The 26,891-nt window shown below is 38.5% G+C and overlaps 2 protein-coding genes across 6 annotated transcripts in view; one reads left to right on the forward strand and one right to left on the reverse strand.

Annotated features, from left to right (window-relative positions):
* SMAP1 (small ArfGAP 1) overlaps positions 1 to 17,777 on the forward strand; it is a 205,467-nt gene extending 187,690 nt beyond the window's left edge. For all 5 annotated transcript variants that reach the window (XM_042939152.1, XM_042939148.1, XM_042939149.1 and 2 more), the window contains 4 exons: positions 8,569 to 8,696; positions 13,431 to 13,602; positions 14,427 to 14,740; positions 16,819 to 17,777. In XM_042939152.1, coding sequence (XP_042795086.1) covers positions 8,569 to 8,696; positions 13,431 to 13,602; positions 14,427 to 14,740; positions 16,819 to 16,953 — 749 coding nt within the window. In that variant the 3' untranslated portion in view covers positions 16,954 to 17,777. The remainder of the gene's footprint in view (positions 1 to 8,568; positions 8,697 to 13,430; positions 13,603 to 14,426; positions 14,741 to 16,818) is intronic.
* A 226-nt stretch (positions 17,778 to 18,003) lies between these two features.
* The window catches only part of B3GAT2 (beta-1,3-glucuronyltransferase 2), a 90,960-nt gene continuing 82,072 nt past the window's right edge, over positions 18,004 to 26,891 (reverse strand). The window contains exons 3-4 of the mRNA XM_042939153.1: positions 18,436 to 18,584; positions 18,004 to 18,350 (exon numbers count right to left, since the gene is read on the reverse strand). Coding sequence (XP_042795087.1) covers positions 18,264 to 18,350; positions 18,436 to 18,584 — 236 coding nt within the window. The 3' untranslated portion in view covers positions 18,004 to 18,263. The remainder of the gene's footprint in view (positions 18,351 to 18,435; positions 18,585 to 26,891) is intronic.

Consider the following 26,891-nt stretch of genomic DNA (forward strand, 5'->3'; position numbering starts at 1 on the left):
CTCTAGTAAATACCAGAAAATGCAGCTTCTCTGTGTGTATAGTAATACAAGTTGGGGATGAGGTTGCAGTCTGGAAACTGGAAGATAGAGAATTACTGCTGAGGGAAGAGTGGGATTATGTAAGAGAATTGGTTGTGAGAATTCAGTTTGAAATCTGGAATAATGCTAAAATTCCCGATTTAAATTTTACTTTCCTCAATTCAGAGGTTAATTTCTTGCTGCTGCTTGTCAGGAGGAGGAGCAAATGAGTTGTTTCAGTTTTCGGTTTTGTTGTTGTTGTTGTTTGTCCTGTGGAGATTTATTTCACGTAAGATCCAGTGTGTTATGGAGGTCATCTTCGGAGCACCTGCCAGGTGCTGTGATAGCACACTTGGAACAGATCTGTAGTTGAGAGTAAGATGTGCTTCCTGCTCACTAGGCAGTGGGTGGAGGAGACTGGGCTGTGTGTGGGTAGTTAGTTGTGTGTGGTGCTGTGCGGCAGTGATGCACTGGCCTCTGGACAGTGTGACTCTGGAGGACATAGTTCTGCTTTGGAGATAGAATTCCAACCTCACTGTCATTGGTGAACTGGAGAGAGGAAGCCCCTGGGATTGGGCTTTGTGTTAAGCATCAAATTAAGGAGGTGGCTCCACTGTGTCTTCCTGGTGAGATGACAGGACGGAGTGGACAAGGGGTCTGGACTGTGAACATGGTAACAGGGTGCAGTAATGAGGTCTTGTAGCATACTGGGATTGCCTGTCAACCTAAGTATATTCAGATGCCTTTAAAAACTAAAAATATTGAGGTATTTGGGAAGGCTGCCACTTTTGTAGCCCCTGGATTTGGGTGGAAAAGTCAGTAGGCCTGGCTGACCAGATGTGGGTGACAGGTCTATAATGGAAGTAGTGTTGGGTCATAAGGACTCAGGAGTCATTAGTTGCCTCAGAAAAGGAGCTCGTGTCGAGTACAGTGAGTGGACCTGGTGGTAGTGAAGCCAGCCCTGCCCCACAGGAACTTTTATTAGTGATGTAGGGCAACTTCTGTTTTAACGCTAGATGGGGAAAGGGCACCTACTTCTGCTTAGGGGCTCCAGAAAAAACTTCTCAAACTGGTTATGGCGGTTGAATTTTCTAGGTACACCACCAGAATTCTGTTGAAATCCTAGGCCTAATGTGTACAAAAATCTCTTAAGGTGATATGATTAAACTGAGATACTTTATAAAAAGCATTGATCAGAGTACCTGGCATAAAAATATTAGTTTTAAAAATGTGTTATTAAAATGTAAAGTGTTATATTCTTATTTCCTTTAGTTTGTAAATTATCATTCAGAGGTACTGGGAATGAGCCAAAAAAAGACACTAAATATTGTCTTACTTTTTTTTTTTTTTAAACCTTTACTCATTTGGATTATTGGTGTTAGATGAGTTCTGGTATAGCCACAGTTAATAGAATCAGCAGTCTCATTTCACCATATTGAGGATTTCTAGATGACAGAGACCGGCCTTCATGACTTTGTCATATTTGAAATGTTACCTTTTTTCGAAGCATCTATCAGTGTCATGATGCAAAGCAGGCCAGTAAATGCATGCTGGGCATGCCTTATGTTCATGTGAGATGTAGCACTGATTTTAACAACTTTTTTTTTTTTAGCTCAAAACATTTTAACATTTTCTTGTAAATTTATGGTACGTGTGCATTTTAAAAGTCATGTACAAACTCAGTTTTCGGATAAAACACTGGTTTTAAACTTTTAAGTTAACGTTGAAAAAAAAATAGTTACCCACAAGCAGCTAACTGTGGGCTTGATCCCTTCCTTGCCTTCGAGATTGAAATTCCTTCTTCATTTTACTGCATTGTCCTAATTTCTTCAGTTTGCTCATTGCCTTTTCAAGGGGTCCTTTGTGCTTCATTATCGTTTTTTATGATGTTGTCCCCAGCTAAATTTCTTCCCATTTGCCTTAGGCTTTTCTTGTACTCTGGATCTCCCATTATTTTTATTGTCCACCAACGACTGTTTCTGCATACTGATTAAAGGGGGCTTCTCCCTCCTCCTGCTGCCGGCTGCTCCCACCACCATTCCTAACTGAGCAAGGAACACAACACTCACTCTGAGGTGCATGTCTGTGGTGAATTCTGATTAGTTTGCACAGACATCCACTTCTCTTCCGCTTTTGTGGCCTCTGAGCTTTTATTCAGTCAGCAAAGACTGTGCTGTTAGTGGACCTTTGATCAAAAGGATTCATTGAACTCACTGTGATGCGTGAATACTTTGTTGAACCAGGCTGACTGTACCCCACACTTGCTTCTCTCAGCCTACTTTGCTCATCGATGACCACAACCACCTGTATCCTTGCCTGTAAATTGAGAAGATACTGCGCTTGGTAGGACAGAGGAGTGGGGAGATGAAGAGGAACTGTGCATGTGGTGCTGAATGGTTTTTGAACCTTTTATGTCACTGCTTTTCTTAGTGCACATAATTATAAACTATATAAAAGTTGGCTTTTAACTTTCAGAATTTTAAGTGACCTGTTTATAATTAGGTACAGTTGTAATTCCATGACTTTTGATGAAATGTGGTTTCATCACTAGAAAAGAGAACTCACTAGCCTTAGGGGTCAGAAGACTGTTGTAGTGGAGATTTTGCTGCTTAACTAGGGAAGTGACATTGAACAAGTCTTTTAAGGTGTGTGTGCCCTGGTTTCTGTAACTGGAGATAATGGAAGGAGATGCCTTCCCTGTCTCTCACAGAGACAAAAATGGTAACATGTATAAACATTCTTCTAAAACGTCCAGGAAGGGACGCCTGGGTGGCTCAATCAGTTAAGCCTCCAACTTTGGCTCAGATCATGATCTTTGTGAGTTCCAGCCCCCGCATTCAGCTCTGCTCTCAGAGTGGAGACTGCTTTGGATTTTCTGTCTCCCTCTTTCTCTGCCCCTCCCCCATGAACGAGCAAGCACATGCACGGAGTACCACCAGCCCTGTCCCCCGCCTCAAAAATAAACATTAAAAAAAAAGTCTAGGAAATGTGATATTTCTAATGATGGTAATATGACAAATAGTCTTTAACTGTCCTTTTTAAAAATTTTTTAATTATTTATTTTTGAGAAACAGTGAGACAAAGCGTGAGCGGGGGAGGGGCAGAGAGAGAAGGAGATACAGAATCTGAAGCAGGCTCCAGGCTCTGAGCAAGCCGTCAGCACAGAGCCTGATGTGGGGCTGGAACCCACAAACTGTGAGATCATGACCTGAGCCGAAGTCAGACGCTCAACCAACTGAGCCACCCAGGTGCCCCTTTAAGTGTCCTTTTTAAATACTGAAAAGCAAAAATACAGCCGTTATAATGAAACAGTCCTTTTTAAAGAATGCTGTTAGGGGCGCCTGGATGGCTGTTTGTTGGGTGTCCGACTTCCACTAAGGTCATGATCTCAGGTTCCTGGGTTTGAGCCCCTCATCAGGCTCTTTGCTGATGGCTTAGAGTCTGGAGACTGCTTCAGATTCTATGTCTCCCTTTCTCTCTGCCCCAACCCTGTTCGCGTTCTCTCTCTCTCAAAAATAAAATAAACATTAAAAAAAATTTTTAAAGAATGCGTTTAGCAAGTTAAACACAGTATAGTAAGTCAGATTAGCAAACGTTGAAATCCACTGGGAAAACCCTTTGGGAACTTGTATTTACTGATTGTGCAAGGCTGAGAAGTTTTTGTTTAGGCTAAGGATTTTTCAACAATTCTGTGAATGCTTAGCTTTTGTAGTAACAGCAACAACAAAAACTGATGGGGGTAAAACCTCTGATATTAGGGGATTATATGAGAAGAAGACTGGGGTAGAGAGAAAAGAAGACAGTTGTGTTGTAGATGTGAAGGCAGAGAAGAGTCACTGTGTCTGTCACAAGGCTGGATAGGAAACCTTGGTCAGACCTGGGAGAGAAAGTTCCTTATCTTAGGTTTTTGGAGTTAATACACGTATCTTCCTTATTCACTTGGAAAATGGCAACCTTTCCATAAAGATCACATTCCTAAGCAGATGCTTCCTCTGTCTCATTCTAAAGGATTCCAAAGTTCCTTGAACTTCTGTTATGAGTTGACTTTCATGGCAGCTCCACGATGGTAGGTGGTTACAAAGAGAGCCTGACTTTGTTGTTGGTGTAGAATGCCTTTCTGAGACTTCAAAAGGTCAGATTTTAAATATACATATATATTTTTAATGGAATGAGAAAATGAAGCTCTTTATAGTGTGGTAGTAGAACATGAAGTCATGTTACCTTGCAGTGAAGAAAATGAGCTATGTAGGCTTTATATTAAGGACAGTAGGTATTTACTGCTTCTGTAATGATGAAAGTCTGGAAACTACCTAAATGCCCAGTAGTGCAGGATTGAATAAGTAAGTTATCTTAAGTTCGTGCAATATGGAATGCAGTCCATTCTCACCCACACATACACCATTTGATCTAAAGAAAACGACTTTGATATATATACGTTGTTTTAAACATATGTTTATAAACATAGAAAATGTAGGGGCTTTTTTATTGTGATAAAAATACACAACATAATTTACCATATTAGTCAGTTTGACACATACAGTTTAGTTGCATTAAGTACATTTATTCACATTATTTTGCAGCCATTACCATCATCCATGGTAGTGAACTTTTAGTTTATTAATTTTTGTATTATTTGCATCTTTTACAAGAATGTATTGATCTTATTATAAAAAAATGACTTAGATTATAACCCAGGGCTTTGCACTAGCTCTGTGACCATGGACAAGTTTAATGTTTTTACCATTTGCAAATGAGGGTAATTAATAGTACCTCTCATAGCATCATTATAAAGACTAAAGAAGTGTACGTATATGTTGATGTATTTGTATTTTTTTAGGGTGACATGAAATAAGCACTATACTAAGTGTTGGCTGTTATTTTTGTTGGTTACATATGTGATCCTAAGGGTGTGAAGGGTAAAACAAGACTTCAAAACCACATAACGTGCCGCATGTTGTTTTATAATTTAGACTCTGAATAGGGTTTAGACTTGAAAGTATAAATAAAGTAATATTCTTAAAAACAGACATACATTTCTGAAAGATGTACAGTTTATAAAAGTAATGAATACAGGAGTGCCTGGGTGGCTCAGTTGGTTGAGTGTCCGACTTCGGCTTAGGTCATGATCTCACGGTTTGTGAGTTTGAGCCCCGCATCTGTCTCTGTACTGACAGCTCTGAGCCTGGAGCCTGTTTAGGATTCTGTCTCCCTCTTTCTGCCCCTCTCCCACTCGTGCTCTCTCTGTCTCAAAAGTAAATAAACGTTAAAAAAAAAAAAGTAATGAATACAGATCATTTGCCTGCAGTTGGTGAACCTCTCGGTTCTCATACAGTGTATGCTGGCACAATGGCGTCCTGTAAACTAGGTTGACATGTCCTGTGGTAAAAGTCGAGTCAGGATATTTTCTTACCAAAAAATAAAAGATAGTACTTTCTCAAGTTTAAGGTATTTTTTTCATAAATTTGTCCTAATTGTTAGTGATTGCTATTACTTGAAAAAGCAAAAAATTTTAACTGAAAAACTGGAAATACATACTTATACTCAGGCTTTTGCTTTTTTACCTTTGTTCCTCTTGATTGTAGTTTGTTCTAAAGGACATATGCTTCTGTCTGTGAATTTAAACTGCATATATATATATATATATATATATATATATATATGTATATATATATATAGTTCTAGTTATATGGTTTTATTTCCTGCTAATAAAATGCTTTCTTGTTCATGATACAATTAAATATGTCTGTCTGATGGGGTTGTTTCCCTGTCCCCAGCTCTGCAGCTCATGGATGATGGTACCACTGGCTCACATGTCCTTGTTGAGTTTCTTAACTGAGATGTTGTAGATACCACAAAGATGATGTTCCTTTAATTGTGTTTTTAATGTAGAATACCTTGTCCTTTTAAAATATTTTGTTTCTGGTTCATATTTACATGATGTAAATGGAATGTGGAATGGACTGGAAAACATGAAATAGCTCTTTAAAGATGCCTGACTTCAAAATGAATGTTGCCATTTGTGGTTAGAAATGAAAAAAAAAACTTTCATGAGTCGTATTTGAATTCTTTTAGGTCATAGTTGTATCTTAGCTTAAAATTCTGTATATTATAAATTAGTACTATCTGTGCATTGTTTTATTGCTTCACCTTTAAATTGTCCATAGTGCTTAATAGAGATAGAACATACAACACACAAACACACACACACACACACACACACACACACACAGAGAGAGAGAGAGAGAGTAAACCTATATTTTTTTTGGTTCTGATAATTTATCAGTGAAAGTGATTTAAAAATATTTGCAGTTGATCTCTTACAAACTAATCTTATGTGGGTTTTACAGTCTTTTAGAAATTAAGTAGTAAAAAATATTTCATTGACCCATTTATTCACTGAAATTAGTAATATGTGACTTACTGAGGCTTAAACTGGGAAATAAAATATAACAGTTTCTATAGTTATATTTTAAAAAAGAAAAGAAACCTGGGAGTTTCTGTGGTTTGTGGTAGAAATACCTAGTATGTGGAAGACCTTCCATTAGATTTGCCAAATATTGGAAACCTGCTCTGTGCAAGACATCTCACTCAACCTTAAAGAAATTTTGAAAGATGACTAATTTGCCTTTGAGGCAAAGAGAGATCAAAAAGATTGTAAATTGTTAAAATAGAAGCTTGATTAGGACATGAGTCTCAAGATGATAAGGTTTTTGGGGGTGACAGTGGGGTTAATGGGGTCCAGGCCGATGGCCAAGAAAGAATTCTTAAAGATGCTGTTGGTGCAAAACGGTGATTTTATTAAAGTATGGGGACAGGAGCGTGGGCAGGAAGAGCTGCCCTGGGATGATGAGGAGACATTGGTTATATACTTAGAAGTTGAGGGAGGTAAAGTCAAGGGGAAGTTTCCAGTGAGATTTTCATATGCTAAAGAAGACTTCCAGGATATTGGAGGCCTAGCTATTATCAAGCTAAGGTTGTTTTCCCTGTGGCAAAGCATTAGCATTAGGACAGTGGGGAGTTCTGGAGAAACATTTTACTCTGCCTGCCTCAAGTATTTGTCAATGGACTGCAAGTTACAAGGAAATTTAGTTCTGCCATTTCCTTCTGTCTTTGTTTCCCACATCACTATGGAGGGATGATGTTGGGGCTCCAGGAAACAGAGTCTATAGGTTTCTGGAGATTAGGCTATTGGTAAGATTGCCTTTTTCCTATAATTTACTAAGATATTCATGAATAGATGGAGACTCAGGTCTTGTAGGACTATGATCTCTATCAGTTAACCATTTGTTTTTCCCCTTTCCTTTGTTCTCAGGCAGCCAAGAGGAATATCACACATATCCCAACTGGTGTGTGTGTGGGGGGGGGGGGCAGGGTTGTGGCTTGTCAGCGTGCCTCATGCTCCCTCATCACAAGAGATTGGAGTGGGCACACTCTTAAGTGTTAACTTGGTTGTGGCCACAGGAAAGTGTGTGAGGTGTCCCAATCCCTGGACTGCGCTCACAAACTCTCTACTCCAACCCACTCCAAGTCTCACCTTTTATATTTTGTAAATTCTGCACTCATGTAAAAAGGAGAGACAAACTTTGAAAAAAGTTTTTTGAATGGTAGGTTAAGTAAGAAGCTGATATAGGATATTGTCACTCTGTCGGAGTTCCCTTCCGGGTACAGCTCAGTGGCTTGGTACTGCCATCACTGAATGTGGCCATGCTTGAGTGTACAGTGAGTTTATTTCAAAGTTTTATGGATACTTGCTACAGAATCAGTTTACACAGTGTATGTTTTTCCTTTCTATGTAGTTTTTTTCCCTTATTGTAACTTTTTTTTAACGCTTATTTTTGAGAGAGAGAGAGAGAGAGAGAGTGAGCGAGCAGGGGAGGGGCAGAGAGAAAGGGAGACACAGAATCCAAAGCAGGTTTCAGGCTCTGAGCTGTCAGCACAGAGCCCAATGTGGGTCTCAAACCAAGAACCACGAGGTCATGACCTTAGCCGAAGTTAGACTCTTAACCAACTGAGCCACCCAGGTGCACCGCCCCCCTCTTTGTAACTTAAGAATTCAACGTTACGAACATTTTAAATCATCAGAATTTATTTCCAGCATAGGTAAACATGATATGAAGTGATGTCGTCTATCACACACACATGCAGGCATTCTTATAAGGACATGGTATGAAATGCCAGTTTAGTCAGTTATCTCAAAAGTAGTGTCTGTCTCATAAGGTTATGGGGATTAAATGAATTAATGTATGTACTCAGAGCAGTGCCTGGCATATAAAGAGCATCAGGATGCAGAATAACGTGAATAGTGTAATACCAACAGGGTTTGGATGTATTGTACCTAGAAACTGGTGAGTAAAGGATATTTTTGAGAAAATAAACAAAACTGGAAATAGTTTCTTTGGGAAAGAGGAGAGAACCTGGGGGGTAAAAGGGGGACATATATCTTGTCAACCTTTTAACTGTTTTTAACCATATATTAATTTAAAAAATAATGTCATGTTTTAAGTAATTTAAGAGAATCTACTTTAGGATGAGAATCTGTGTTCTTTTCAGATGGCCCTGCCGAGGCACCAGTGACCAATGGGAACACAACCACGGTGCCATCCCTGAATGATGATCTGGACATCTTTGGACCAATGATTTCTAATCCCTTACCTGCAACGGTCATACCCGCAGCTCAGGTATGTAGTAAGAACATGGTTTTACATCATCACTGCTTATTTCCTTTTTGAAAACCCTCAAAAGTTCAATTTTGAAAGAATTGTCTCTGAGCAGTCTCTGATTTGAAAGCTTACTGTTCTTTAGGCCAGGGGTTGACAAACTAAGCCTGCAGCTTGATTTTGCAAACAAAGTTTTATTGGAACACAGCCATTCCATTTATTTACATATTGCCTGTGGGTGCTTTTACATCACAAAAACATATTAAATAGTTGCAACACTCTTTGACCCAAAAGGCCTAAATATTCACTGTTTGAAGTGTGCTGACTCTGGCTTTAGGCAAACAGTGGTGTTTAGAGTGAGTAAATGGGAAAATTCAGACTATTTCAACCTTGCCAGAGATTAACACGGTAACTTCAGAGGTTTTAAAGTTAACCATAGGTGTATAAATATTGATCATATAAGCTAGTAGTTCTATTTTTATGCTCTATTGAGCCATCCTCAAGATAGTTTATTTCTGGTTGCAGAAAAATCAAGAGTAAGAAATTGTAGCAAATTAAGTACTCCTTTCTTATGAAGATAGTTGTTTTAAGTTAGCTTTAAAATTGTTTTATTATTGAAGTATAGTGGACATACAATGTTTCTACTTTTAAATTTTTAAAAAAATTATTTAGGGCAATATTAATGATCAGGATTTCTTTTCACATTGATGATAAAGAAATTTTGAATTCTGTTCCTGACGTTACATTTTGACTTTATTCCTTTTTTTAAAATTGTAAATTGTTTGATACTTTAAATATTTTTTCAGCTTTATTGAGGTATAATTGACAAATAAGATGGTAAATATTTAAAGTGTATATTTCACTTCCACCATCAACATACCCATCACCTCACCCATCACCTCACATATTTACTTTTTTTGGTGAGAACTTTAGTTTTTTCTTTACAAGTTTCAGTTACACAATACAGTATAATCAACTGTAGTCACATTAGATGTCCTCAGACCTTACTCGTTTTATAACTGAAAGTTTGTATCAACCTCTATTTTTTGTCCACTCCCAAGCTCTGGTAACCACCATCTATGAATTCAACTTTTCTTTTTAATTCCACATACAAGTGATCCCATCAAGTATTTATCTTTTTTGAAGGTGAATATATTAACTTTTAGGAATATAGGTTACTCTTAAGCATACAACTTTAAAATTCTATTTTAAATTTATACTTTATAAATGAACAACAGTGTGTTTTGGTACAGCATAATTTTTGAGGTAAAATATTTCTTTTTCTCTAGAAAAACTGAGCCAAATGAAAATTGTTTGGGTGGAAAGTTTTAATAAGAACTTATGTCTTATTAAGAAGACTAATTGCTTATACTTTTATTATGCATTTTTTTGTTATGATAGTCGTAATTACCACTAGAATTGAGCAAATAAATGTCATAGAAATTAGCTTATCAAAATTGCAGCATTAATGTTTATTTTCAGGAAAGATAGCTTTATTTTTTGGCTCTGTTCCTTCTCCCCTACCCCAAAACATAAAATGAGGGACTGTTACTACTATTGTTTCAATTAACATTAATTACCTTGTGAATTTGTCCAGGCATGGGTATGCATGTGATAATAAAAATTGTCTAATGCTAATGTTTTGGCTTCAGAAAGAAGCATTAGGTTATTTGACAATCTGAGCACGAAAAGCAGTTTCTTTTGGTCTAGCATTCTAGTGAGGCTGTTTTATCTGCTAAACTTCTTTGGATTCCATTGGAGTATGTGAGTTGCTTTGCAACCACACAGAAAATTAGACCCCACATCTGAGGCTTCAGTGTACTTCATGTGTTCTTTTCGGTATCAAAGCAAGTGGAACAATGCAGACTTCATTTAACTCTTAAGTAGCACCATGACCACAATACGGGGTGTGGCTTCTACCTTTATGAGGGATTGGCTGGTCTGGCCTTCATGCTTTGTGCATTCTGCATCAGCAACTAAGAGTAACAGAGTTGATTTTTTAAATCCCATCTGATTCTTTTTTTAGAACATTGATTTTGGACCAAAGCTGTGCCAGTTGTATTGAGCCCTATAAAATATTGGGTGAGCAGAGTTATCTTTCATCTGAACTACATGCAAAGATTAAAACCCAGACATGTTTTCAAAATGTCTTTGAAAATGGGGAGAGGGGAAAGGCAGGTTAAATTACACATTTTATACATATACTCTAGCTATGTAACTTACTAATTTTGGTGAGTTTCCATTATGTAAAATTGGACAGAAATAGGAATTACTCTGAACCCTATACTCTTTCAGTCCTGATTTTACTCATAGTAAAAATTATATTAAAAGATTTCCCACTCATGTGAAGACGAGAGAGATTTACCTGTTTGGCTGTGTAGTCTTCTGAAGGAGGTTGGAAATACTCACCTGACCAGAATGCACATGTATATTGGGGGTTCCCAGGGAATCATTCCAGAGTCCTCAAAGGTGACTTACAGAAGCCATCCCTTTCCTTCTATCTCTAACACACATAAACCAACAGTATCTAGACCTGTACAGGTGCTGCCTTGACCTTGGATCAGCCTTAGGATCCCAACAGCCAGAGAGAACCTTTGGTTTAGGGATTCTGCAGCCTCTCAAAGTGTAAATTGACAGACAAAGGTTGTTCTCCTTTAATCCTGGAGTTACACTGCTGTCAAATGGAGCACCAAAAAATAAAAAATGGACATAGGAGTGATTACTAGTCATGCTATGTGGTTTGGCTGTTTTTAGACTATGACCACGTTGAGGTAGATGTTCCATTTTATGTACCTTCATCAGAAGAAATACACGTTTAGAGCATGTGGATATTAGGCTGCTCTAGTATGAGACTGTGGTTTCATTTTCTGTGGTTTTAGTTGCTTACAGTTTGGAAGCAGATGATCTTTCTTCTGATATATCACCAGGTGATCAGTAGTAGCTTAACACTTGTCACGGTGCCTCACTTGTCATTTACCTCACTTCATCTCATCACGTAGGCATTTATCATCTCACATCATAAGAGTACAGCATATTTTGAGAGACCACATTCACATAACTTTTATTATAGTATATTAATTGTTCTACTTTATGCTCTCTGTGCCTAATTTATAAATTAAACTTTGTCATAGGTGTGGATGTATAGGAAAAAAAAACCAGTATATATACGTTTCGGTACTATCCATGGTTTCAGGCATCCCCAGGGTACTTGGAATGTATCTTGGAAAGTGTATGGGGGTGTGGTGAGGGGGACTACTAGAATAGGTTTCCCAGCCATTTTGGATTTTCTTGTAGTTTCATCTCTTCCACAGGGAATAGACCTCAGGATTTTGAGCAGGTTCTTAGACTGAACAGAAACTAAACATTATGAAAAGATTACTTAGTGAGATGGTTGCTTCATTACCTAACAAGTTAAACATTGTGTGCTTAATTCTGCCATTGTGCAGAGCACTTCTAGTGGTCATCAAGCAACTCTGTAAGGTTAGAAGTCCTATCTCCAAGTTTACAGAAGAGAGTGGAGACTAAGTGACAGTCTCAGGGCACAGTGTAGCAAGCAGTGGGACCAGAGTTCTAGTCCTGGCAGGCTGGCTCCAGTGCACTTGCTCTTAGTCTCTGAGAGTTTCTGCTGCCATCACTGGTAGTTAGGTAGTATTTTATTCCAGTGCATTCCCATATTTGGTATTCCACTGTGTCCGAGTCCTTACACATTTCAGACTTTCGGCAAAATGCAGTGACTTCTATCTCAAAATGCTTGCTTAATTTGTCATAGTAGATTCAACTATTGTTCTCCTTAAATTTGTGAATACAATGCTTGGATGGTAATTTATTGCTACTTTTTTTAGCCAAGTTGTTAAATGTTTGATTTTTTAAAAAACTAAGGTAAATTTGTTTACAGGATCTTTAACTTCTACCTACTACTCACCTTATTCTGTAGTTTGAGAAGACCCTTACCCAGTTTCTACCATTCTTCTTAGAATTCTTTGAAACTCTTCATATCTAAAACAATTTCATGTAAACAAATGTGAATGTGATTGAATAAATGGCTGCAGAGATCATTAAAGTGAAGTTATTAGCTGTGATTGTATAATCTGTGTGCACATATAGGTTAAGTGAACATTTTTCTTTTGTATTAAGTATCTGAATGTTTATTTCTATTTTCCAAAAGTGGAATGAAGATATGGTTGAGAGTATAGGTGAAGTTTTGCTGTACTTCATTTCTGGATAGACTAGAAACATTCTACTATGAGGTTAAAACTGATCTAGATTAGGTTTACAGAAATATGATGCAGCTTTTGAAAAACAAAGGCTTTTTTTTTCAAAGACAAAATCAGCCTTTGCAAGACCCTCTTGCAGTCTGCTGTAGTTCTTTATTCTAAGGGATACCAGTTCCTTGAAATAGTTGAAGTGGATCCCCAGCATCTCCCATGAATGGTGGTCCTCACACAGCAGTCACATACTATTGTTGAACCCACTGTGGTCAGGATATGATGGGCAAAAACGCAGTGTCAGTTTAGCAGGTAAACACAATTTATTATGAAAGAGCTTTGATCTAGTTCTCTCACATTAACAGATTTAAAATAGGAAACATTGTATCTTTATCCTAGATGTTGGTTTTGTGTGGGCTTGTGAATGATCCTGATGTCATCATATTACCTTCTACAGTTGTGTAATTTCTAATTCATTTAGATTTTAAGGAAGGGATGAACTATGTGTTAGTATGCAGAATTTGACAGCTTGTTTTGGTATTTGTCTCAGGGGACGCCCTCTATACCTGCAGCTGCCACTCTGTCTACAGTAATATCTGGAGATCTAGATCTCTTCACTGAGCAAGCTACAAAGTCAGAAGAGGTAGCAAAGAAACAACTCTCCAAAGATTCCATCTTATCTCTGTATGGCACAGGAACCATTCAGCAGCAGAGTACTCCTGGTAATTCATTTTCAAATCTGCTTTCAGTGAATTGCAGTAACATTACTAGAATACCCTTTGTATGATATTATTTCTTCCTATTTTTCCATGTACCAGGTGCTTTGCAATTTGTGCAACTACAAAACTGGTATGAAGCATTAGAATTAAAAAGCATATACAGGATTCACAAAACTTTATTTAGAAGTAACACGCTGTTCACATATCACTTAATATTGTTTCACAAGCTTACAGGACATGGGTTATTTTTGAAGAATTATTTTGATTTGCATGAAGTTTACAACTTTGTGTACAGTATGGTATTTTCTCTGTAAGTAAACAATAAGCAATCTGAATTATCACATGAATTCCAAAACTGAGTTTTTAATAATTATAATGAAAGACTAGCACAGTAAGATCTATTGTTTACATAGTTTGAATCTGTCAAATGCACTCCTTCTAAAATAATGAGCTGGAATTCTAGGACACTTGCTTCCATTAAAGCCAGACACCATCAGCTCTCAGTTGTGTATCTGATAGTGGGAGACAAGCCGTGCAAGTCAGCACAAACAGCACATAATCTCATGCTGTGGAGTTTATATGGCTATTGCATAAGATATATCTAGCCTAAATTGCTCAGGTTTGTAACTGATTTGTGTGCATTTTGGAAGTAACCAGCTCTGAGGTTGTGAGTCGGTCTGAGCAGGAGCAGATTGGAATTAAAATTTTTGCTGTGGGTTCTTCAGAAAGATGGTGATCCTTTTTCTGTGATTATAGAGGTGAGTGCAACTGTATACAGTAGCCCTGCTTTCTTCATTCATTTTCTTTTCATGGTTCTTAAAATGCAGGTGTGTTTATGGGACCCACAAATATACCATTTACCTCACAAGCACCGACTGCATTTCAAGGTTTTCCACCAATGGGCGTGCCTGTGCCTGCACCTGCAGCTCCTGGCCTTCTAGGAAATGTGATGGGACAGAGTACAAGCATGATGGTGGGCATGCCCATGCCCAATGGGTTTATGGGAAACGCACAAACTGGTGTGATGCCACTTCCCCCAAATGTGGTTGGCCCCCACGGAGGAATGGTGGGACAGATGGGCGCGCCCCAGAGTAAGTTTGGCCTGCCGCAAGCTCAGCAGCCCCAGTGGAACCTCTCACAGGTAGGGGGTCATTTACTCTCCAGCGTCTCCAAAATCAAAGAAATGGGATTCATTTTCTGAATGGTTTATTTAAAAATAACAACATGGCAGAAAGATCTGAGTAAGGATAATGTATCAGATGGGACTTGTCTATAGGTATTATGAAGTTACATCAAACAGACAAGTGAGCTGTCACTGACCCTATATTTAGAGTATTCTGTAAAGCAATGTTAAGCTTTTTTTCATTTCAGAGTATAATACTGGTGAACATCCTGTTTGTAACAGCTGGAAATTATCTTGGGCATCTTGAGAGACTTCCTCTCTGCTACCTGTGAAATTAGCACCAAGCTTCAACCCAGCTCCCTGGTGGGGCATTTTTATAGTCCACTTAGACCTGCCTATCTTCACTACTAAGTTGGGGGCAGGGAGTGGTTTCCAGTCTCAAAGCACTATTTTGTAAGGGATCTAGGCTGTTCTTCATGTCATATGCCTACTGCCCCTGGCTTTATAAAAGTTTGTTTAAAAACCTTTGTACAGTTGAGTTTCCTTTTTACTTATGGACAAGTCCACATCTGTCTCAGACATCCCCTTACGTTATAAAATCCCATTTTACTTGTAAAACTTTTTTCAAATCAGTCTATTTTAGCGCTCCATTCTGACTTTTCTGCATAGACAAAGACCCTTAGATTTAGCTTCATGCTCCAGCCTCTCTTTCCCTTACAGTTCCTATTTGGTGTTCCTCTAGCACTGGGGGGAATCTTGGTTTCTGTTCAGCTGTTTTACCTTGAGAGCATTCAGAGAATAGTCTATACTGATAGTTAACATTACTAAAATCACTGTATATCCTGTGAATGCTTTTACTATCACATTTTAAAGATTGTTTTAAGTACTCTCCACACCCAGCATGGGGTTTGAACTTAAACCCCGAGATCAAGAGTCACATGCTGTACCAACTGTGCCAGCCAGGAGCCCCTACTGTCATTGTTTAAAGGAAGTGTCCACCCTCTGGGAACCTCAAGTACCAAATGTCAGTAACAGCTTTTGTGTAGCCAAAATACTGAAGTACACTCAGCTCAAAGTTAAGGTGCTAGATGAACCAGTAAGGAGTTAACGTTGGCTTTTACTTTCAGGCGTGCTGAGGGGTGCTGCTGTTTTCCAGCACCCCTCAGTGGAATCTGTTCGCCAGCGAGGTGGTTTACAACCTTTAGTTGGTATGAAGACGTGTACACTATGCCTCATCAGCAATGTGGTGAACGTTAGTGTCTTTGCAAGACCTCTGAAGAACCTTATTAAGAATACATTCCAACCCTGAGCACAGATTTTTGAATCCACTCTGTACTTTGTGATAAATCTTGCCTTTCCTTTCCTTATCATCAGTCTTAGAAGAAGAGAAGTACCATAGTGAAAGGGTTAGGATGCTTATATACATATATGATTCCAGTCTGGAAGAAAAACACAGGTCATCTTATACCTTATATAATGAAAATTAATTTTAGATGTTTAGTGGTTAAGCAAAAGAAAATGTATGCTTTACAGCCTTTTTTTAATACTTAGGAAGTATTTAGAACCATTTAAGATTTTAATGAAGACAGAATAATACCTGTCTTACACAGTATATAGTTTTGGAGTATTTGACTTTCTAAAATTTACTCAGTCCTTATAGTTAAAGCACAACATCCTGATATAGTTGAAAGTTAGGCTAGTGGACTCAAATACAAATTCAAAGGTTGCTTTGGTGTTTTTTCAGGTGTGGTTAATTTTGGGGGGACAAGAAATGGAGTCTTGAAAATGAATAAATAGGATTGAGATCACTTTATGGACAATGCTAAAAAAAAAAAAAAGTGGAAGGAAAGAACAAGAAGGAAACAAAATAGCTATTTGCTTTCTCTAGGGAAATAATTGTTTGGCAGTCTACTTATACCCCTGTGCTTTGACTAATTTTCATATTGATGAAAAATACTTCTATAATTGCTATTAAACTTCATTATCTCTTTGACTAAATTAACCTCAAAGGCAGCTTCTAATAAATGTCTGTGGCTCAAGAAACAAGAATTAAAAGTGAAGTAAACATCCTAAAATAAGCCTTTTATGTTTCACAGATGAATCAGCAAATGGCCGGCATGAGTATCAGCAGTACAAACCCCGCAGTCGGTTTTGGCCAGCCCCCCAGCACAACAGCGGGCTGGTCTGGAAGCTCATCGGGTCAGACTCTCAGCACACAGCTGTGGAAATGAAAACTGCACTGCAAGTTTCATCCAGAACTACCACCTGACATTCCTTGCTAAAACGCATCTAGTTCCCCTGTTTATTCATGTACATATTTTTTTTTTCTTTTTCCCCATTTGTTCATATTAAGAATTATCTGACTGACCGTGTTGGTCTGTACAGATTAAATTTGATGTGAAAAGCAGGTTGAGAAACGATTTTATGTCAAGGGCAGCTTTGCTCATTTCCCATGATTTCGTAAACCACATTATTTGAGAAGCTGCTCAGTCAACTTGCATAATCAGTTTTACTCTCGATAAAAGTATAGCTCTAATGTTTGCATATAAGGGAAGTAGTTATCATGTTAGTAATACCTCTAACAGTATAAACCCCACCCCCAAATTAGCCAGTAATCCTGTAGGAAGGTACTGTATGATCAAATGTTTAATCATATAAATAGAATGTAAATGTGTCACTGAGCACTGTTTTCTAGTGTATCAAAGTTCTTTTATTTCATCATTCACTTCACTGTGCTGTTGTTATGATGTGCTTAACAGGGAACGTGGTTAGTGAAAGGAAGATAAACCTGGATGTTACTACAAAACTTAGTTTAACGAATGTTTAAAGAACTCAAATTTTATCTGCCTCTCTTGTAATTTGGATCTCTTCTTATGTACATAGTGCTAATAACATGAAGACCTTTCTCTGCACTATATGCAAACAGGGTAACTAAACAAAGCCACTTTCAATCCTTGAAGGTATATCCAGGTTTATGACAGTAATTGTGTTTACATTTTATGGTGCCTAGTATTGACAAAATGTTATATCCCTATATTAAACAGATAAATCCATAGACCTTTTTATTTTTGTGGGTTTTATTTCCTACAATGTATACTGCCACCAACCATATGAAAATTACTTAATATTGCAAAGTGAGGAATTGGGAACATTTAGTCAACAAAATACCTGTCCTTTGTTTCTAAAACCAGTTCCATCAGTTATAAGGCCAAATGGGAAAAAAAAAAAAAAAAAAGTACACAAGATACTCACAGTGTATCCCGCAGTGTCACTAGCTGTACTGTACAAAGAACTTCCAGTTTCGTTGTAGGGAAAACATGCAGAACAAATGAAGACAAAAAACACACACTTTATACCATCCAGTCAGCCGTGTTAACTGGCAAGCTCTGCTTAAACAGATGTCCATCAGATGACAGTCAAGGCTGCTGTACTGAAGTAAAGTGAACAATACCTGAATGTTTGGCAGCCTGACCTCCAAACGTCCTCTCCCACGTCCACCAGCCAGGCAAACTGCACCAGTTGCTGCTTCAGTTTCTTCAATTTATACCTCAATTTTCACCGTGTCCAGGTGGTACTTTGGCTCGTTGGCTAGATTAACCTTCTCTGTCCGAGTGTGCCACACGAGAACCTAGAGGGGAGGGAAATCTTTTGGGTAGCCATGCTTCTTAACGCTGACACTCAACAAGGTCAAGCAGCACAAGTGAAATGAATACCTTGGTGCAGTTATTTGCTTTTGGTTCCAGCTCTTCAACTGTTGTTATCTGTTTTAGAAAATCAGATTCTTGCATCCCTGGCTGGGATCCACGACGCTTAAATACGGCTTTTGGATTGGACAAGATGACTTGAAGACTGACAGCAAATCCTTTGTGAAAAGTGAGAAAAAAAAAAAAAAGACTTTAAAATAAAATAATTGGCGTACTTCTCTTTTTTCTGTAAAATTTTGGACACATCAGAAATTCTTCTACATGCCAAGTATGTGCCAGGTCTTGGCTCTCAGAGTTGAATAGTAGGAGCATTACGTGTAGAAAGCAACCAGGGCACTGCGGTATGTTCAGTGCCACGACAGAGGTGCACGCACAGGGGCGGGGGACAAGAGCCACTGTAAAATACAAAGTCTAGGCTGTTGACAAGAAGCTGCTCGTTCATAGAGGTCATCACAGCCCGGCCTTCGACACTCTGGGAATTGAGAACTAAACGGAAACATAGCTGCAGAGCATACAGACTTACCCTAACTGTCCTCGGGGTGTAAGCCTGCCTGGGTATCCTGCTTGTTCTTTAACACCTTTATGTGTGCTCTCCTCAGAACCAGCACTGCTGCGATTTACTTTTGAGTTTAGAAGACTGAGGAGTGCAAGTCAATTAGCTAGAATATGAAAAATCTGTAATCATTTGGTTTAAATTTCTAATTTGGTTCAATCCGACAAGGTTGGGGTGGGTGGGGGGGAGGTTTGGAAGTCAGTACAGGAGGTGTCCAGCCATTTGATAAATTTGGTTTTGGGGTTTAATTTTTTGAGGGAAACATTACTCTCAATTGCCTTCAATGGTTTGGTCATGAAAAATCATTACTATTGAATCTGGCTTAGGAAACCCTATGTTAAAGGCTTAGTTGTTAAACACACTGCAAGCTTTCTCAGCAAGCAACTGCTGTTAACCTTTGTGGTTGTTTTGAAAGTCTGAGGTCCTGGACCTCTGCTCTTTATGACTAAGCTAACACTGTTAAGTTAGATACCCTCCCAGAGTCAAAGCTGCGAGGCCCGATCTCCAGGAACGTTCCTTACCAACTTTTCGCCCTTTTCTGCATTTCTACATGAATTGATTTATGCTTCTTTTTGCAAAAGCATAGTTAGCAAAGTAAGTTCCAAGTGATACTAGGCAGTAAGTAATTGGGGAGTTGTAAGAAAACCACAACCAGTATTCTCATCACTCCACATGCCAGACTGGGCCACTTCCATGTTCTAGACCCTGCCCTCTTCACAGGAAAGTCTCCCACTAAGCTAGCTCCCCACAAATACAACTTGGCTCAGCACCTGCTGAGTGAGGCAGAACAAGTAAAACAATCATGAAGCATTAGCCTGAGGACTGGCCCAGTATCTCCCACCAGTCCTGGAGGGTGGCGGCACATTCTAGCAGAAAGAACACTGAATTTAAAGTTAACAAGCCTTTTGATTTTGTCTAGATCCTTGTACTTGGGACACTGGCCAAGTCACTGAAACTTTCTTGATCCTAAAGCTTTCCCATTTCCTCATCTGCCAAGAGGGGTGTGACACCTTGTCAGCTCAGTGTGTCATGTAAAATTAGCAAATGGAAAGACCCCACTAACTGCACAGCACTGTTCATGAGGTACTATGGTATATACATAAAAATACCATTAGAAATATGAAGGGCAGGTGGCACTGGCTGCCATCTATGGCCGGAGAACAGGGTTTACAGGGAAAGGGCCTGTGAAAGTGGTGGCAGAACCAGGCCACCAGCATTTCACACCACTTGGCTAAGGAGCCTGAAGCCTTCCCCAGACAGCCAAAAGAGCCACAGACCTCTTCAGCAAAAAGCCAGAGGTTCAGATTCACACATAAAAAGTAACTTTTCTAACTGGTGATTTTTGTGCTCTAGGAGGCCTTGCCTTTTTTTTTTTTTTTTCCCATGTACTTAAAAATAAGTTTCATACTTTTTCTACAGTTGAGGGTCTGCCCTTCTCCATCACTGAAGCTCCTGGTATATTTTTCACATGGCTTCAAGGTACTAATTGTATTTCCCCTTTCTTATAATTAAAAAAAAAAAAAAAAAAGAATCCGGGGCGCCTGGATGGCTCAGTTGGTTGAGCATCCGACTTCAACTCAGGTCATGGTCTTGCAGTTCGTGAGTTCGAGCCCTGCGTCAGGCTCTGTGCTGACAGCTCAGAGCCTGGAGCCTGCTTTGGATTCTGTATCTCTCTCTCTCTCCCCCTCCCCTGCTCATGCTCTGCCTCTCTCCGTCTCTCAAAAATAAATAAATGTTAAAAAATTAAAAAAAAAATAGGATCCAAACCATACAGAAGTCGTTCTGAAAATGTGAAGCCAGTTTGATTTCCTTCATTTTCCCAGAAGTCATTTTTTTCTTTTAAAAAAACATTTTTTTTTAATGTTTATTTATTTTTGAGAGAGGCAGAGACAGAATGCGAGTGGGTTACGGGCAGAGAGAGAGGGAGACGCAGAATCAGAGGCAGGCTTCAAGCTCTGAGCTGTCAGCACAGAGCCCCACATGGGGCTCGGACTCACGAGCCGTGAGATCATGACCTGAGCCAAAGTCGGATGCTCAACCGACTGAGCCATCCAGGCGCCCCTTCCCTGAAGTCTTTAACACATTCATCATGGTGACCACTCAGAGATTCAGATTAAGTGTAGTTTCTTGCTTTCCTTGGCTCGGGAATACCTTCTAGCTCTTAGAGTTACACAGCACAATCTACCAACTTAAGCAAAGCTGCCAGCCAGCTGTGAAGCTAGACACTGTTTTGCTGTGGGGCCCTTTCCTGGCCTCACTGGAGAACAGGGTGCACCTGGCAGGCCAGCACCCTGGAGAGAGATTTTCCTGGGTGGCTCACCGCAGCAGCAAAGTGATTTTCTATGATCTAATACAAAAGGGGGAGGGAGGCAATTCAGAGGCTTTTCAATCTCCTACTTTGCCCGTATGCCCCTGCTGGGTGAGCTCTTTAAAGGAGGCCGGTCACAGCCAGCCCCAGGGACTACACACTACCCAGGCCCACACTCTGGGTTGCTTTTCAGGGAATCATGATGTGCTATGAAGCTGGGGAGTTAGAGAGTTCTCCCTATGAGAGCAGGACAAGGAGTTTTTAAGCTCTTCAAACCACTGCTTCCAACCCAAGATGGAGATCTTGGGTTTTCTTAGTTTCCAAGTATTTATGCCTCAAGTATTTTATGTGCCCTTCCTTTTTTCTAGTGAAATTAATTTAGCTTTAAAGATGTTTGCAGTAGTTTTTGAGATACTGGGAGCCCTACAAAAAACATGGGACTAGGATTCTCTGTCCTGGTCAGCTGTATAAAAAATAAAATGCAAATGAAAACTGGTGATTCAATGTGAATGACTTGTTCAAGTGAAGTAGAGATAGGGTCCCTAATGTAAGTATGTATGTATCCCCTATGTATGTATGTGTGTGCGTGTATATGTGGATGTGTGTGTAATAAATGTGTTAGACATACATAAACGTAATCTACAAATACTTATTTTTTCTAATACCTAGCAACATAAAATTCAAAATGCCTGAGCTACAAAAATTACCATGTGTACAAAGAAGCAGGAAAATACAACCCCAAATATACCCCATATGTTCAAAAAGGGGAAAGACTGAGCATGCTAAGGAGAGTTATGGAAGATACAAAAAAAAAAAAAAAAAACCCAATGTGATCTCACTGTTGTGAAAAATATACTGGCTGAGATTAGCAGCTGATAAATCATTGCAGAATAAAAGACTAGTAAACTTGAAGAATGAACAATAGAAACTACCAAAAGGACACACAGAAAGGAAAATATCAAGACAGACAGACATATCAAGACACACACACACACACACACACACACACCCCAAAGAAACTGAATGAAAGGTTTGGAAAGAGGGATAGGAAAAAAAAAAAAATGAAAAAACTGAAAACTTACTAAATTTGGAAATCAGTAAGGATATGTAACACTTGACCTGACATAAGATGCACCACCAAACAATACAGAATCCACAATCTTCAAGTACACATGGGACATTATCAAGATAGGCCACATAGTCTGGGCCAGAAATCAAATCTCAATAAAGATGAAAGAATTCAAATTGTACAAAGTGTTTCTCTGACCACAACAGAATTAAAATAGAAATCAATAACATGAAGCTATCTGGAAAATCTCCAAACATTTGGATATCAAACAATGTAATTCGAAATAGACTATGGATCTAAGAAACCAAAAGGGAAATGAAAAAGTAGTTAAATGAATGAAAACAGTGGGATGCATCTAAAGCAGTACTTAGATGGAAAATTAATTTTTTAACAGCTATAAACAAATTTATTAGATAGGAAGGGTAAGTTCCCACACCTTTTTATACTTTAAAAAAAAGGAGCAAATAAAACCCAAAATGAATAGAAAAATGTACTAATAAACCTATGAGCTAAAATCAATGAAATAGAAAATAGAGAAGATCAGTGAAATAAAAAGCATGTCCTTTGAGAAAAGAAGTCAAGAAAATTGATAAATATCTACCCAATCAGAGGGGGAAAAAAAGTAATAAGTTACCAATACTGGGAATATTGGTATGTATTCTACAAATATAAAATGATAAAGGAGTATTAGAAAAAACATTATGGCAGAAAATTTGACAACTTACATAAAAATGGACAAATTCCTTGAGAGAAACAGCTATCAAAGTTCAGTCATGAAGAAATAATCTACGTAGCCCCATATCAATAAAGAAATTAAATTTATAGTTCAAAATTGCCCACACCATCACCTCCCCCCCCCCCCCCACACACACCCAAACCAAAATAAAACTGAGAAAACAAACTAACAAAAAACCTCCAGGCCCAAATAGTTTCACTGATGGTATCTACCAAATGTTTAAGGAAGAAGTATTAGCTATTTGTATAGAAAATAAAAAAGGAAGGAACATTTCAAATCCTCTCAAGCCAGCATTTCCCTAATACCAAAACCAAACAAGTATTAGGTAAAAAATAAAAAAGATTACAAGACAAGGTAAGATAAGAAAACTACAGGTCTAACAACCTTCATGAACACAGTAAAATTCTTAAAAGTTTTAGCCATTTGAATCCAACTATAAATCATGACCAAATGAGGTTTATTCCAAGACTGCAATGTTGCTTTAACATTTCAAAATCAATCAGTGTAATTCACCAACTTAAGATGTTATAAAAAAGAAAAATCTATTGTAATAAATGTAGAAAATGCACTTGACAAAATCCAGCATCAAGATTTTTAAAAAGCCACTCAGCAAACTAATAAAAGTGAACTTCCTCAACTTGGTAAAGGACATCTACAAAAAACCTATTGCTGATATTATATATACTTCATGGTGAAAGACAGTGTTAAAACCCCTGAAGATTGCAATGAGGCAAGGTTGTCGCTGTCAACTTTTACTCAACAGTGTACTGGAGGTCCTAGCCATTGCAATAAGGAAAAAACAAACCAAAACCAGACAAACTGGAAAAAGAAAAAGCAAGTCCAGAAAATCTCTTCCTCTTTCAGCCATAAACACATCAGTAATGCTTATCAGTTCCTTCTGTTGTGTATCAACTTCCTCTTACCTCCACATACTTGTCCCACTGGCATATTCTTTTCTAATTACACATAATCTAATCTTAAAAGCAAGGGTGTTACAAACCAAACTTATTTCGAATTCTCACAGGATAGATTTTGGCAACATTACAGTTCGGCCACAATAAAGATACTAATGGCCTTTTTTCCTCCTGACGGTCAGCTCTGGCTAGTGATACTGGAATACTGTGCTCTTGACACACTTCTACTACTGGCAACAGGTCTGGTAATTTCAAAAGTTGGTCTCTACTCACTTGAAATAAAAAGAGACTATCAATTTCCAAATTAAAATGTATACACACACAGTTGTCTCAGGAATTGCTGAAGAAAGATGTGCAACGTGGCACCTCCTTCTAATTCTCCCTGAGGTGACCCCCTCTCCTTTCATATCTCTTCTTAGCAGAGCACATCCAGTCTTTTGCAGAGTGTGTGTGTCAATCTTCCGCACCCACCCACCCCCTTTAATGAGATATAATTCATACATGCCAAAATTTGCTCTTAAAGGATATGTGTGATTAAATGGCTTTTAGTATATTCATAACTCTGGGCACTTTTTTTTAAAGTTTACTTATTGGTTTTGAGGGCAGATGAGGGAGGGGCAGAGAGAGAGGGGGAGAGAGAATCCCAAGCAGGTTCCGTGCCATCAGCACAGAGCCTGACAAAGGACTCAAACTTACCAACCGAGAGATCACGACCTGAGCCAAAACCAAGAGCCAGACGCATAACTGACCAAGCCACACAGGCACCCCTGGGCACTTTTTTAAAAAAATTTTTTTAATGTTTATTTATTTTTGAGACAGAGAGAGACAGAGCATGAACAGGGGAGGGGCAGAGAGAGAGGGAGACACAGAATCTGAAATGGGCTCCAGGCTCTGAGCTGTCAGCACAGAGCCTGACGCGGGGCTCGAACTCACAGACCGTGAGATCATGACCTGAGCCGAAGTCGGACGCTTAACCCACTGAGCCACCCAGGTGGGGCACTTTTTAAAAAAAAAAAACTATGTTTCTCTATTGAATGGCCTTGGCACCCTTGGCAAAAATCAACTGACCACAATGTGAGGGCTTATTTATGGTCAATTCTCTTCTATTGATTCATATGCTTATCTTTATGCCAGTGCCACACTATTACTGTACCTTTATATACTCAGTTTTCAAATCAGGAAGCATAAATCTTCCAACTTTGCTGTTTTACAAAATTGTTTTGGCTATTTGGAGTTCCTTGATTTCCCATGTTAATTTTAGGATAACCTTGTCAATTTCTGAAAAAAGGGCAGCCAAAATCTTGATAGGAATTACCCCAAATCTACAGATTAATTTGGGGAATATTGCACCATTGGAGTAATATTATATCTTCTAATCCATAACACTGTCTCCTAATCCAGGAACATAAAATGTCTGTATACTTATTTAGTTCAATTTTTCTAAATGTTTTACAGTTTCCAGTATATAATTCTCATACTTTTATTACTAAGTATTTTATTATTTCTGACACTGTTGTGAATAAAACTGTTTACTGGTTTCCTTTTTCAGATTGTTCATTGCCAGTGTATAAAGGGGGCATCTGGGTGCCTCATTTGGGAAAGGTCTGACTCCTGATTTCGGTTCAGGTCAGTATCTCATGGTTAGTAACACTGAGCCCCACATTGGGCTGTGTGCTGACAGCATGGAACATGCTTGGGATTCTCTCTCTCCCTCTCTCTGCCCCCCTACCACTGCTCATGTGCTCTCTCTCTCTCTCAAATAAGTAAAACGTAAAAAAAAAAAATGCATTTCATTTTCATATGTTGATCTTATATCCTGCAACCTTGCTGAATTTATTTACCAGCACTGATAGCTGTGTATGTATTCTTGAGGATTTTGTCCATAAAAGATCATGCTATTATTTAAGATATTTTACTTCTTCCTTTCCAACCTAGATGACTTTTATTCCTTTTTCTCAATAATTACCCTAGCTACCACCTGTATTACAATGGTGAATACAACTGTCAAGAGGGATCACCTTTGTCATGATCTTTATGGGAAAAGCTTTCAGTCTTCAGCTGTTTAAAACATTAGCTTTTTCATAGATGCCCTACATCAAATAAAAGATGTTCTTTCCCATTCCTCACTTACTGATCTGTCTAGTGTTTTTATCATGAAATGACATTGAATTTTGTCAGGTGCTTCTTCTGCATCTATTGATTTGATCAGGTGGTTTTTGTGGTTTGTTCTACTGATCATGGTACATTACATTGACTGACTTTTGTATATGAACTAACCTTACACTCCAGTGATAAATCTCACCTGGTTATGGTGTATAATTCTTTTTATATGTTGCTGGATTAACTCCACCAGTATTCTGTTTAGGATTTTTGCATCTATATTCATAAGGGATATTGGTAAGTTTTTTGCTTTGTGATGTCCAGTTTTGGGATCAGGGTAACAATGGTCTAATAGAATGACTTCAAATATGTTCCCTCCTTACTATTTTTTGGAAATGTTTGTGAATGATCAGTCTTAATTATTTTTTAAATGCTTGTTAGAATTCACCAGTAAATCTGGAACTGGGCTTTTCTCTATACAGGTTTCATTGATTACTAATTCAATCTATTTCTTACAGGTCTATTCAGATTTTCTATTTCCTTTTGAATCAGTTGTTTTTTTGTTTTTTGTTTAGTTTATTTATTTTGAGAGAGAGTGCATGTGTGTGTGGGAAGAGGGGCAGAGAGAGAGGAGAGAGAGAATCCGAAGCAGGCTCAGCACTGTTAGTGCAGAGCCTGATGCGGGGCCCAATCCCATGAACCATGAGATCACAACCTAAGCCGAAGTCAAGAGTAGAATGCTTAACCAACTGAGCCACCCAGATGGCTTTTCAAAGCCCCTATGG

This window comes from Panthera leo, chromosome B2 (genome assembly GCF_018350215.1).
Source record: "Panthera leo isolate Ple1 chromosome B2, P.leo_Ple1_pat1.1, whole genome shotgun sequence".
NCBI classification, from domain to species: domain Eukaryota; kingdom Metazoa; phylum Chordata; class Mammalia; order Carnivora; family Felidae; genus Panthera; species Panthera leo.